This window comes from Acinonyx jubatus, chromosome X (assembly GCF_027475565.1).
Source record: "Acinonyx jubatus isolate Ajub_Pintada_27869175 chromosome X, VMU_Ajub_asm_v1.0, whole genome shotgun sequence".
Taxonomy (NCBI): domain Eukaryota; kingdom Metazoa; phylum Chordata; class Mammalia; order Carnivora; family Felidae; genus Acinonyx; species Acinonyx jubatus.
The window spans coordinates 63299374-63313689 of record NC_069389.1 but is presented as its reverse complement, the minus strand read 5'-3'; the positions used below and the strand labels follow the sequence as shown (position 1 = coordinate 63313689).

General features: G+C 38.6%; 1 protein-coding gene across 1 annotated transcript; it reads right to left on the bottom strand.

The window, feature by feature from the left end:
* Positions 1-5209: 5209 nt before the first annotated feature.
* On the bottom strand, positions 5210-13493 carry TBX22 (T-box transcription factor 22). The gene is made up of 8 exons (XM_015073869.3): positions 13187-13493; positions 12408-12600; positions 11578-11679; positions 9999-10173; positions 8953-9117; positions 8519-8583; positions 8058-8143; positions 5210-5817 (listed from the first exon to the last, which is right to left on the bottom strand). Exons 1-8 carry the CDS (start codon positions 13359-13361, stop codon positions 5210-5212), a joined length of 1569 nt encoding a protein of 522 aa, XP_014929355.2. The 5' UTR covers positions 13362-13493.
* Between the last annotated feature and the right edge of the window lie 823 nt (positions 13494-14316).

Below are 14316 nucleotides of genomic sequence, written 5' to 3'. Positions count from 1 at the left end.
AATCCGTCTGTCCTCTCCGCTTTTGCGAGCCAGACTCGGGATCTCTGCTTGGCCGGCGGGCCGCCCCTCCGCCCCAGCTCCCTCCCGCCAGTCCGTGGAGTGCGCACCGCCTCTCAGCCCTTCCTACCCTCTTCCGTGGGCCTCTCGTCTGCGCTTGGCTCCGGAGACTCCGTTCTGCTAGTTTCTGGTGGTTTTCTGGGTTAGCTAGGCAGGTGTAGGTGGAATATAAGTGATCAGCAAGGATGTCAAAATATCAACATTTTTCAAAAAAATGAGCATAAAAATGGAATATAGACTGAATATTCAATACAAAAATATTTTATTTGAAGATATTAATTTTATCCACTATGAACACATGATTTTATTCCCTTCTTATTCTAGTAAAATTTTGAAATATTTATACCATTTTCTATAGCTAAAATACTACATTATACCTTAATTATCATGTACAAAGTATGTGATCAAAGTCCAAATTAAAAATTCTGTCATGTTTAATAATAACATATATATATAATTTGATTAAACAGTTTAATGATACAACTTGTGCTATGATTTCAAGGTTTTTCTATTACATTTAACTTTAAATTTTTAATGCTTTCAGGTACTTAAAAATAAATCTGGCATGCATGTATACATTTCAACAAAGTAGAAATATCCTATAACTATGTTCTACACATCTGCTCACTATAATGTGTGTTTACATACTGATGTGAAGTACAAATTTGTAAACATGAACATTTGAAACTTTGAAAGGAAATACTAGTCTTTTTCCTCTCAATATTTTATTGAAACAGCATGTTAAAAGTTGCCCAGCACCACACATGTAAATAGTTTTAATATTGAATATGTTTCAAATATTCTATATATCTATTTATTCTGCTTTATGTTGTAATCTAAACCATGTTTATTTGCACACTTTTAATACAAATTATCATTTAATTGCAAACCAAACCTAAGAAGATTAAATGTATATGAAGGCACTTATATCAAAGCAACTGCCACCAATGTCTAAGCTATGCATTTGGTTTGTTTAAACTGCACCAATAAACATGCTAAATTCCAGTGAAATCAACTGGCAAACTGTTGCTGTATATCAGAATATTGTTATTTTGGGCTAATTGAAGATTTTTCAGCATGAAGACAACGTATCTCTAAATTGGAGTAAAAGCATTGCACTTCCACCCTGTCAATTCAATTCACAAAATACAGTTCATGCAATTAGATATTTCTAAGCATATTTAAATCTGCCTTTCCAATAAGTATAGATAATTAATAGTATAAGTATGCAATGAGTTGGTGTTCTTTGTGGAATCTCTTTTTCAGAAGAAGAAGAAGAAAGAGAAACACTATAAATTATTTTAAACAAAAGTACACTAAAACTCCACTGGTTTTATAAATTGCAATGTGACATCTGGAATTTATCAAATTGTATATTCATATAAGGAAAATATTTCTTATTGAGATTTTGTAAGGGGATAACAACTATGTATAACCCTACAGTATACATGGACATATACTTATATTGTCTAAAAGCATCTAAATTTTTCATCATCATGTTAATAGATTTTTATAAAATGTATCTTAAGTATTCACACAAAAAATTTATTTCAATAATGATCTGACTTAGCATTACACTAGTAAAACTTAAAACATACATATTATCTGCTTTATGTACACCATGATTTTCCACAAAATGCATAGTATAAGTGATTAGGAAATTGAAAGGGAAACCTTCCATAATGTTCAATACACATCCTTATTCTTATTCATCATTGGCACCTTGTCAAATTGTTAGCATATAGGTCTCTGATTATTCAAAGACTGATTAACTGACTCATTACTTGCTAATTCCAGTTGTGTATTTCTTTTCATGCCATAGATATGCTTCAACCTCATAACAGAAAAATAAAGTCATATCCATTTCCAGACCACGTGCAGAACCATGCCTAATAGGAGTGAAATATTATAAATATTTACCTTCATAGCTTGGGGAAATATAACTCTTCATTTTTGTAGTACAGTGAATAGGAACAATGATGGTTGAAGACCCTAATATTATGTAATCTGAAGTTACATATTGGACTTCAAAATATAATGTCCACAGGGCTTATCTCACTGTTTATTGAAAAGAAATACTTTTGATGTTCTGAGTTATGTTACCAAAAATCATATATTGATCTTTAAAATGAAATTAATAGAGAATTTATCCATTTAGACATGTGTTCTGCAACAGGGCTTAAAATTGTAATAAAAAGCCTTGATTTCAGTTTAACTGACTATTCCATAAAACAGAACCTTCCTGACAAGGGAATCTGACTACAGGTCTAGGCTTGACTGAGAGTTGTGCAAAGATAAAGCAACACTTATTTATTTCCTAACTCAATAAACAAATTTCACAAAGTTGATGAAAAGTTTATTTTCTCTAGATTTACCTGGGGTAGGCTGGGTTAAGAATCAGATTTTATACATCTAGTCATCTAAATTAAGATGCTTTCTTTTAAAATGAGGGAAGAGGTAGATGTATATGTATGATAAAACCAAATGTTAATAGCATTTTTAATTATTAGATTTGGGTGTCTATTAAGTAACATTTGACTACTTTCATTTGATAACTATTTCAACCTTGTATAACCAGAGTTGCTTTTGATTTTTGTAGGTGTTTATTTATTTATTTATTTGTGTTTTAATTTAAATTCAAGTTAGTTAACATACAGTGTAGTATTGATTTCAGGAGTAGGTTTTTAAAGCAAGCCTAATATTTAGTTGATTCAGTTGAAATTAATAGTATTCCATAGCATTTTGTTTTTTATTCCATATCCATAGCCTTGATTTACCAAGTTACATAAGTTTTGCACTATCCTATTAAGGAGTAAGAATTTATTCAGTATAAAATTATAAGGACACTAAATATTAATTATACATCAGTTGAAGTTGTTAGCAACTTCCTGCAGATAAGTAACTTATTCAGAAAGCAAGGGACGACTTACTGAACTTCTTGAGGTCTCGTCCAAGTCTAATTTTCCATGAAGGCTTTCCCTTGTTTACTTATTCAACTAAAAGTATGAAATGACAATTTATAAACATATATAAAAACAGCTTAAAATAGATGTTTAAATTCTAACATTTAAACTTTTGCCCCTTTATATTAATCACCTTTATATAACAAAATTATCTGAGATATAAATCATGTGGTACATATACTTGAGCAGATACAAAATTAGTGCCTTTTTTTTAATAATTATTAAAAAGTAACCCAGAGATTTTCTGGATTTTTCATTTAAATACTTTCTGTCATTAATTACCAACTATCTGCCATATAAGCCATCAGAATAAATTTAATTATGCTTTGATATGGCAGTTTCTGCTTTAAAAAATTGTAACTTAATTAACTATAACCTGTTTTGGAGTAGATAGAAGTAAAGTGTGCTTGCTACTTTAATACCTGATCTGATAAACCTGGTTAATACAGATTTCTTGCCCCAAAGTCGTTTATAGCAGGTATCTAATTAGTTTGTATCACAAATAATATTTCATCTTGACTAGAATAGTCAGTTTAAATGTAACCATGTGCTGTTCTATTCCTATATCCAAAAGTGAAGGGGAATATAATTTTAATGCATATATGTGAAGGCACATTTATAAGGTACATTTAAGAGGAAATAACCATTTCAAGAAAAACAAATAATAACGTGTTTTTCCTAATATGTTTTGGAAAAGTTAGAGAAAGTAGTTTAGAAGTTTGATTACTTTGTCAAAAGTCAAGCCATGCCATTGTGATGTGAAGCACCTTGTCTTCATAAATTATAGTGTCATAAAATTTTTAATCTGATTTATTTTAAAGATATGCAAGTTATATGTAGGTTATACTTAAGTTTTTTTCAGAAGATTTAGGGCCAGGCAAAAGGAAACATTCAACTTCATAAACTAAAATAAAATCTCATTTTTGCTCCTTTTTGTCTAGTTAATCCAATTTATCATGACTGAATCACAGGAGTGGAATTAAATTGTACCAATGTAATGAAATTTTCATATTTATGGACTCAAATGTAGTATCCCCTTTCAAATAGTATTTATTAGTCATTTTGGAGAACTAAAATAATTTGTTTTTTGTGAACTGAGTACAAAACACCAGGCTGGTTAAAGGAGTAAGTAAATAAGCTTCACCTGACAATGACCCAAAAAATAAAAAGAAAGACCTCAGCTCAGGTCATGATCTCACAGTCTGTGAGTTCAAGCCCCGCATCGGGCTCTGTGCTGATGGCTCAGAGCCTAGAGCCTGCTTCCGATTCTGTGTCTCCCTCTCTCTCTGCCCCTTCCCTGCTCATGCTCTGTCTCTCTCTGTCTCAAAAATAAATAAAAAAATTAAAAAAAAAGAATATTTTGCTTTTCATTTAATCTTTGTGTTATTTCAGGATTAACTGATGTTTAGGGTGCAATGATTAATATTTGAAAGTTTGGGGGCGCCTGGGTGGCGCAGTCGGTTAAGCATCTGACTTCAGCCAGGTCACTATCTCATGGTCCGTGAGTTCGAGCCCCGCGTCGGGCTCTGGGCGGATGGCTCGGAGCCTGGAGCCTGTTTCCGATTCTGGGTCTCCCTCTCTCTCTGCCCCTCCCCCATTCATGCTCTGTCTCTCTCTGTCCCAAAAATAAATAAAAACGTTGAAAAAAAATTAAAAAAAAAAAAGAAAGTTTGTGTCCTTGTTTGTTACTTAGAATTGAGATTAGTAGCTCCTTCAACAGCAAAGTTTAAAAGTGTAAGGCAAATGAAAAATGAATTTTTTCTACAATTGATAGAGAATTACAATGAATATAATATTCATAGATAAAACTAAAATTGATTGCTTTTACAAGAGTTAAACTCATCTTCTTTTGGTCATTGTCAATATTGAAGAGACAGTTGAAATGGTAAACTGACATCACTATAAGTAGAGGCTTCACCTGGAGTCAATTTTCACTCATAGTCTATCTCATCAAATAATGTTTATTGACTTACTTTGAAGCCCAAGACCACCATAATCAGAGATTGTTTCAGGTCATATTTGACCTATAACAACTTCTTTTGAACATCTGATAAGGCACTTTAAATGCATAACAGAAACACTTTCTGATAATAAAGTCTTTAAAGCCCAATAGCTCTTGACCTTTCTTTGGATACAAATAAAGAAAATACATGCTTATGTGTAATTGTTTTAGGATTGTGACTATTCCATTAAAGGCAATGATTAATTGTTGGACACCAATAAGCGTGATTGGATTTGCCTTCTCTAAAAGAAACTTGACTATTATCATTCACTTTGAGATGGTTGGCAGCATTTACCAGTCTATATGGCACTGAGTTGTACCTATAAAAACCACAGGAAGGATGGAGAGAGCAACCAATTGCTTCCTGGCCAATGGAGCTTGGTGATAAAATATTTTCAGGTGACTGTAATCCATACAACATTTGATTGGAAGAATTAGATGTCTGTAGACACTGCCCATTCAAGTCTTCAAATGAACCATTTTCTGAATTGGCGATCCCCAGAGAACATAATGTGGAAAGTTCCATCATGAGTGGGGCTAAACACTGAGAACTGTTGCTGCTTGCTAGTCTTTCAGGAGGTGGCAAAACAAGATGCTGCTGTCGACAAAAGTTATTTGGGCAAATCTTGTAGCAAAGGGGCAGGTTGATATTGTGCAGATACACCTCCGGACAGGGCATTCCAAGGGAGCTTGTAGATAAGTGAAATGTAGGCAGAGAGCAGGGTGGAAAAAGCAAGGAGTTCAAAGGAGGAGTCCCTCCACCAGAGGTCACTGGAGATGAGCCACTGCTTCCACCTGTGAATGACAATCCAGTCAATGAACAATGAACTTGATGTTCCTATTGAATGAGTACTAATGATCACAAACATCCCTATTTCATTTTTTGATTAGCTTTTCTGCAAGTTCACTGTTCTTTTTACTTATTTGGGAAAGAATATGGTCATTTCCCTGACCAAAGTTCATACGGTATCTTTACTACTACCATTATTACTTTTAGCACTACCATTATGTACCATGTATTGAACATTCACCGGTATGCTCAAGAATTGTGCTATGCACTTGGGACATTTATCCAATGTCCAAAAGATGCCCAATTAAATAGTACCCAGAGCTAATTATATCTTACAAATTAAAAAAAGTTTTCTAAACTTTAAAAAATGTACCAAAATACATATTTAATTAAATGGAACAAATTGGTAGGGATTCCATAGGATGTTTCAGTCTCGATTTAAAAAAAAATTGGAGCACACGGGAATAATCTTTAAAAATTTTTTTGGGGGGGCGCCTGGGTGGCTCAGTCAGTTGAGCATCCGGCTTTGGCTCAGGTCATTATTAAAAATTAAATTATTTTTAATGTTTATTTTTGAGAGAGACAGATCGTGAGTGGGGGAGGGGCAGAGAGAGAGGGAAACAGAATCCGAAGCAGGCTCCAGGCTCTGAGCTGTCAGCATAGAGCTCCACACGGGGCTGGAACCCATTTACCGTGAGATCATGACCTGAGCCGAAGTTGGATGCTTAACTGACCGAGCCACCCAGGTGCCCCAAAAATAATCTTATAAACAAAAATAACATATTTAAGTGCATTTTTTTCTCATATGAAAGTCATGGATTAGGAGACTTCTATGATACACTATGTCAAAATTGAAGTCAATTTTTTAGGTTAAAAATAACAAAATAAAAATGAAAGTGTTCACATTAATGTTGTCAGGTGATCTTTTCGTTTTCCTAGCATCTACCAAAGTTAAGGATTATTATAAGGTTTATTATAAGGTCCAGGAAAATCTAGACTTTCCACCTTATTTTCATGTCTGAATTTTTAAAATTTCGTTATTGACTGGACTTAATCAATTATTTTTGTGTTTTTTTTTCTGTTTTTTGGTGTTACTGTTGTTTTTCTTACCTATTTTGTGTATGTAGACATAGACTAATTCTTTATTAACAGGGTGGCAAATATCTTTTATAATTAAACATTAAAAAGCTATTTAAAAATAGCACTTTTCTTTGCAAACTGAAAGTGATCTGGACATTTAAATAATTAAGAAAACTGTATATTTTAAATTACCAATTAATGATCATCTTTAGCTTTTTCTCTTTATTAGTGCACTTTGTGTTGACCTGGATATTTTAAGAGCATGCTGCCTACATGCGATTAAAGTGATACTACCAAATAAATGTTTGCACTTTTCTACAGAACTCTGTAAACCAAATTATACAGTCAATCCAGTGAAATACTTTACCAAGTGATTCAAACTGATCTGTTTTCAATGTTATGGTATCATGTAAAATTCAACCTAACTATAATGTTGATGATTTTCTCCATGATTATAACCTTGAATTAATGTTCAAGGACAATTTTAATGGAGTAAAGACAACAGCAGTAAAATAATTCTATGTTGTTTGCAAATACTTTTATTTATTATTAAACACCAGAGAAATGATGGTATACATTCTTCCACCAGAAAGCTTGCACTAATTATTGTTATTATTTAGTTATGTAATGCACTACATAAGAACAAATACCTTGTAAATCTTTTTAATGCTTGTGACAATTAAACTAATTGTGATAGTTTTAGTATTGTTTTCAACATTTAGTTTCCCTATGTAAAATAAAAAAAATTAGAACTAAGTGATGGTAAAATTTAATGCATGTCATTTTAACATGTGCTGAAAGTTTATGAGAAACATTTCAGTATCGAATATAATTGCAAATAAGGCCACAAATTCACCACAGGTGATTCTAAAGAATGTGAGATAGTGAGATGCTGAAGAATCCAAGTGAGATATGGAGATCTCCGGATGTATAACTCAAGAGGGCTGAAGTCAAGAAATCCACCATTATCATGGCTCTACTCTTTTCCTTCATGCCCATTCCCCCTTTTCCCCTATTATCTCTTCATCAAGATAAAGATAAACCCAATTCCCTGTAAACATGCATTTCTGGCATGCACTTCTCCCCTTGTGAAGTATTTGCAACAGAAGTTCTGATTGTTGATACTTCATTAACATTTAAAGGTAAACATTAAAACTTTCCTTACTTTGTGTATCTGCACCAAAAGTTTTAAAATCCAGAGTGAGAGAAGGCCTCCATGGGTAGATCTCTAAAGGCCCATCCAATACACCCCTGAAAAATAGATGTAACTATCAGAAACTCCAGAATTCAATTCTTGAAAATAATGATTTATGTAAACTTTTAAGTTATTTTATTATAGTTTTTAGGGGTCAATATCTGAAATATTTTTTATAGCTAGACTGCTGAATAAAATCACAGTAATTATTCCCTGAATAAAAATGCCAGGAATCTAGAGTAAGCAATATCTTAAAAACGGGTTGAGGAGGAAAAAGGAGGAGCAAGATTTTACAGACAAAACACTAGGTTATTTTCCTACCACCTACGAGTTACAAAATTTTGGGCCTCTGAGTCTCTGAGCCACAGTTTCCTTATCGGTAATGTGAAAAGGGCAATATAAATATTAGATATGTTTGTTATGTTGCTTACCTGTTTCTTCCAGGATCTCTAAATCCTTTAGCAAAAGGATTCCTGTCGATTTTCAGTTTGGTAATCTATGGATTCAAAAAAAGAGAAAAAGGTAAAGTCAATGCTTTCAGTTATAACACTGTTCACCCTTGCTTGTAATGGTTACAACAACCACAAAACACTTCAATGTGTAATGTAGTATATTCAATTAGTATAAACATATTGCTTAGTTGAATTTGGAATGGTTGCCTCCTTTCTCCCATGGCACTCTTTGTTCTGCTCTCCTTTCTAATACAAGATCCACACAATTTACAATCAAGCTTGCCTAAATGGCAATGCAATAAGACTATGTTTTTTTTAATTGTGGAAAATTCAATCCATATGGTGCAGCTTGCCTCTTTCCAGAAAGTCCCTCTGGAGCCATCCCTGCTTTCCTGAGTCCTAGTTGTCCTTACCTGCTGATTTTGGTAAGCAGTCACTGTGGTGAACTCAGTTTCTTTAAAGAGGAACGTTTTAACTCCTTCAATGGGCAGGGACTGAATCCGGGACAAGTCAACTTTGCTGTCCTGTTCCATCACATGCACACGGGGCTTGTACTTGTGCATGGACTGCAGAATGATCTGGAGGAGAAATCATGAAATGTTGCCTAGAAATTGGCTTCCCCTCTGCAACACTGGTTTCTTCTCATTGGCACTCCCAACATGCCCACATGCAAAAGTGAGGTTAAACCAGAAAGGCTAGGTTAGCCACACACAAGGACTTTTCTGTGCCATTTGATTCTAGACAGACACACTCAGGGCTAAGAGGTTTCCAGATTTCAGCACCATAGCAGCATCTGGAAGCTGTAATTCCATTTCCAGATGAGGCCTTTTCTTACTTCTAAATGTGGGTGACCATGTGATATCCCCGAATGTCACTAGGATCTGACTGCCTGCTATACATTCCCTGGACTTATGGTAACTGAAGGGCAGCCACCTGCCTAATTTCTGGGGACCTCCTTCTCTTTATTTTGTGGCTAGCACAGGGGCAGGCCAGGCAGGGCAGGGGCAGGATACATCTGGAAAAAAGGTTCAAGATCCAGGTAACCTGAAAATAACCTCTTTCATAAGGGCAAGTTGTGGAGGAGATTCCTGTCATACCATGCCATACAGAAGGTGTGCCCATCTAGGAGAAGGCAATCAGAGCTCACAGTGATTGCCCTAGAGGCTGAGATGCTAGAGAGCTTCACGAAGTGCATTCCCTTCCACACTCCCAAACCAGATATTATGGCTTAAAACAATCTCATTTGGTCTTCAAACTCCCCTCACTCAACGTTCCCAACCCCCAGCACTCTCAGATGCTAAACAAATGTCACAAGAGTTACTCTGGTCACAATCCCAGAGCTGAAACAGTTCCTTAAGACCACCTGGTAGAAGTCTCCTAGGCCTCTCCAGAGGGAACTGAAAGCTGACGAGTTGGCATATCCCTCCCCTCCCACAACAAAGGATTGCTGAACACTTACATGACCTTTGTCATCCATCTCATTGTTGGTGAGTTTCAATCTATCAAAGCTGATGATCTGCCGCATCCAGGTCTCTCCAGAGCAGGGTGAGTCCGGGTGAACATAGAACCTGGGAGTAATGCAAGAGTGGTCTGTATTCCCAGCTACCATCCACTGCGAGCTGTGGTACACATACCTGAAAAGGCAGAGAGCATGTGGCTTTAGGTGAAGTGGGCCAAAGCCAGCTGTGTGGGAGGAAGGCTGCTGGATCCAGTCCTACGGGCATTAGCCAAGGTTTGCCTCCTAATCCCAAAGGCAACTAGTAGAAGATCCAACTTAATTTCCAAAAGGCGTTCAGGGACAAAAAGCAAACAGTATATAAGTATATGTCAATAAAATGCAATGAAGTTCCAGGGCGAGTATAACGTCATGGGATTTCAGAGTCTGGTTTGTATTTCCTCACACAAACAGCAACACAAATTGATCTAATCCATTTTACTGCACAGAGACAGCCAAAAAATCCTCATGTCTCCAGAAGGAAGTGTAGAGAGAAAGCAAAAGTCTGAGGAGGGTGTCTGTCCAATCCACCTCCACCAGTTGCCCTGAAAGCCCTTTCACCAACAAAGCTTCACATCAAAATACTCCCTGGAACTCTAGCCCATGAGGCCTCAGGGCTGATTTTCACTCTGTTTCCAATCTCAGCCACTCAATTGTTCACTGCATTCCCAAGCCAGCTCAAATGTGAATCAACTTGTTCACAACAATCACAACACAATCAACAAGAATCAACTTGTTCTATTTCTAAGCTGCTGTTCCAGCAGGCTCTTGAACTGCCTTTCTCTTTGCCCCTCAAATCCAGCACTGGGCATGATGTGGGTTCTCTCTTAGAAAGACTAGACATCCACTTCAGTGGAACACTCACAGCCCGAGTAAGGGTGCTTCTGTACAACCCCTATAGCCTCTAAGTCAAAGTGGTGGCAGAACTGTGCCTCTGGGATGCTAGCACTGAAGGACCTCTTGGCTTTAGATCAGTTCAACCACCATTAGTCTGCTATGAATAGAGAGCCTATTTAAAAACAAAAAAAGTTATTTGTAATTTCTAGGGCCTGACCACTACTTCAGGAGAGAGGCTGAGGAAGGAAAAATAGACCCAAAGACGGTAACTGCTAGATTAGCATTAGATGGTAAATCAGGACATTGTTCCAGGACCCTGATGCCAAAATAGCACAGCCCAGAGCCCAGTGCAGCTCCAGAAGCACAGGCATTTCTCTCTAAATTCCATCAAACAACTTCCTTCCTAGCTGCCTGAGTCCACACCCTCTGCAATTGGCACAGCCAAGGCCAGAGCAGTGGATAAGCAAAGGGTTTGGGGTACACTGAAGCACCAACTGGCACCTGCTCCAGGACTGAGAGGAAAGAGTCAAGACTGTTTTTCTGAGTTTGAACCTCCATTTGAGTGAGAATATTCAACTCCCAAAGCCCACAGGACAGCAATCCCACCCCCCATGGTAGAGCTTTCAAAATAGCATTCTCAGGTTCCATAGATCTGAATCCCCATTCCCAGCCTGGGCCTGAGGTAGTCTCCTTTGGGCCTGGTTACCTATAACGTTTGGAATCTACTGGCACCACGTCGATGGCCACATAGTACTGCTTCCCTGGGTCCAACCCTTTCACTTTGACTCGAACAGAGGGGAACATCCGCCTGTGGGAAAGAAAATAGCCACTGACCTTGTGTTTTTAGAGAGATTTGGAGTGGGACGGGGTTGGGAACAAATGAAAAGTGAAGATATTCACAATTTCCCCATTCTAGGATGGATTCAAGGAATGCTATTTGCTACATAGGAAAGATTTTTGGTTGTATGCTTGATTGAACAGGTTCTGGATTTCTGAGTGGAGAAGAATATTCTTACCACAAAGCTTTGCCCACCCCACTCCCCACCACCACCGTTAATAAAAAGCTATATAAGAGAAAGTAGAGAAAAAACTGTACCTGGCCCCTGAGTTTTCAGCAGTACTTTCTGTGAGGCAGATTTGGGAAAGACTGAAATTAGGAAGATTCACACAAAAAAGTTACCCAGCTGATGTGAAGCTGCCCCAAAGCAAAAGGTGAAAGCAAAAAAAGCCCACCTCAAATTGCTCCAGGCTAGCTAGGGATGGTCTGCTGGGGATCTGCTAGATGAGATTTTGTCCACTGATAACTGTGAGACTTTAAGGAAAATTTCTTGAAGTCACTGTGTACAGAAAAGAAAAGCTGAGCCACTAACATAGGCAGGCAGTCCTAGGGCGATTTATTGAGAGGCAGGGACTTTCTCATTCCTGTCAGGGTGAGGATGGATATAGAGCATAAAACTGGAGGCACCACATCTTATGAGAGTGGTACATTAAGCGTCTACTGTGTGCATCCCTTGAACAGTTTGGGCAGAGCCGAACCTGCCAGCCTTGGTAATGATCATCTCAGTCCCAATGTCATGGAATCTCTTCCACAGTTCGGATCCTTGAAGCTCTACTTGGATAGCACCTTTCTCTTCCAGATTTCTGCCTCTGTTGTGGTCACTGTCGTCACTGTCGCTGCCGCTACAGGCTGAGAAAGCAGTTGCTGAAGGCTCTGCCTTGGGTCGTTTTTCTGCTGGACAGAGAGACGACCAGAGTTTGAGAGAGGTTCACAGTTCCCGCGTCCCCTTCTCGCTGATGCCGGTCTTGGAGCAGACCGATTTGGTCTCTTCCCTGGGAACCTTGGAGGCAGATCCTTAAATTCCCCACAACACCTACTGTGACCCCCTGATGGGGAGAAGGGGGCCCAGATCTCGTCCTGGGAAAGGCACTATCCTTCTCAAATTTGTCCCCTAGGCTGAATCCCCTCCGAACCAGGATGCGTACCTGCTTCCTACGGAGAGAAACAGCTAAGATCTGGCTCTCAGGGCTTTGGCGAGGTTGAAGTCTAACTTCTCTACAAACATAGGGACGCCACCACCCTTCACCGCAAATGAACCACAGCAATACGGACTGAATTTGGAGGCTCTGAAGCTTCCCCTGTAGCCAAGTGACCAACATGTCCCCGCGGCCCAAAACGTGGCCATTTAGCTGGACCAAAGGGTCCTAGTGTAAGGCTAGCAGCCCTCTCTCAGCTTCGCCGGTCGCGCTGAAACTTGCGGGTCCAGCATGCTCAGGTAGCGGGCTCAGGGCGTTGGGGCTGCGGTAGGAATACTTACCCGGCTGCTGGCTCTTCTTCCCTGCTGTCCAGTTCCTTCTCTCCTCCTCCTCTCCCTCCTCTTTCTTCAGCAACTCAGGCTGTGTCTCCTCTCTTGGATCTTGCAGTTTCCTTTTCCTGGGTCTCTCCACCAAGGCTTCCACGGAGAAGGCAAGAGCCCTAGAGCTCAGAGCCATCCCCCGAGGGGGTGAAGGGAATATGCAATGCAAAGTTTCAACCTAAAGTAGGTTAGGGAGGGAGAGGGAGAGAGGGCGCAGAGGACAGGGCAAGGAGAGAAAGCAGGAAAACTCCCAAATTAGAAAAAACAATTTCTGGATCTATATTCAGAGGGGGAAAAAAAGTGTGTGCATATGTGTGTAATTTTTATATATACATATATTTTTTCTTTGAATAGACAGAATAAATTGAGAGGAAAATCAAACTGGAGCCAGAGTCCCCTGGAGTCTAGTCCCTCTTCCCTTTGTGGTTTCCTCCCTCCCAGTGGACATGTGCACACCATCAGCCCTCAAATCGCTGATTTCAGGACCTGGCAGAGCACAGAGATTGGCAAACGCCAGCCTTTTAGGGAGCCGACCTGCCGCCAATAGCTGCTCAGGCTGCTTGGATTGGGAGATACTGTTGCATCTTACTGAGTGAATACCAGGCCAGTCACAGCGTCCACTGTTTGTTTTGTAAACTGTTGAAAGCATAAAAAAACACCATCAGTGACACATCAGAGTCTGACAGGAGTAGAGAGGTAGGAATGGGAGGGTAGAGGTGGAGGGATGGTTGGGGGTTGGCTGGAAAGGGGCTCCGGAAGAGGGATACACAAATTTACTGTTTTACACTGAATTGTGAAACTCAAAGGTATGTGAAATAATTGCTCATGTAGAGTAAACTTTTCCAACAAAAGTGCAAATATTATTTAACCAGATTCAGAGAAGTATATCTGGGTCTTTCGCCTTGCAACGAATGTTCTGGGGAAAAGTAGACGAGTACAAGTTTTCTGGACAAGTTTGTTCTAGAGTCTAGGTCTCAAACTGAGCAGATCGTGCGCTAGTCTATCCTATCTATCCAGGTGGGAAGGGAAGGGCCATTGCCATCAGGAGACTCCCAGATGCGTCCTGTCAATGATTAGAATAAACATGGGCC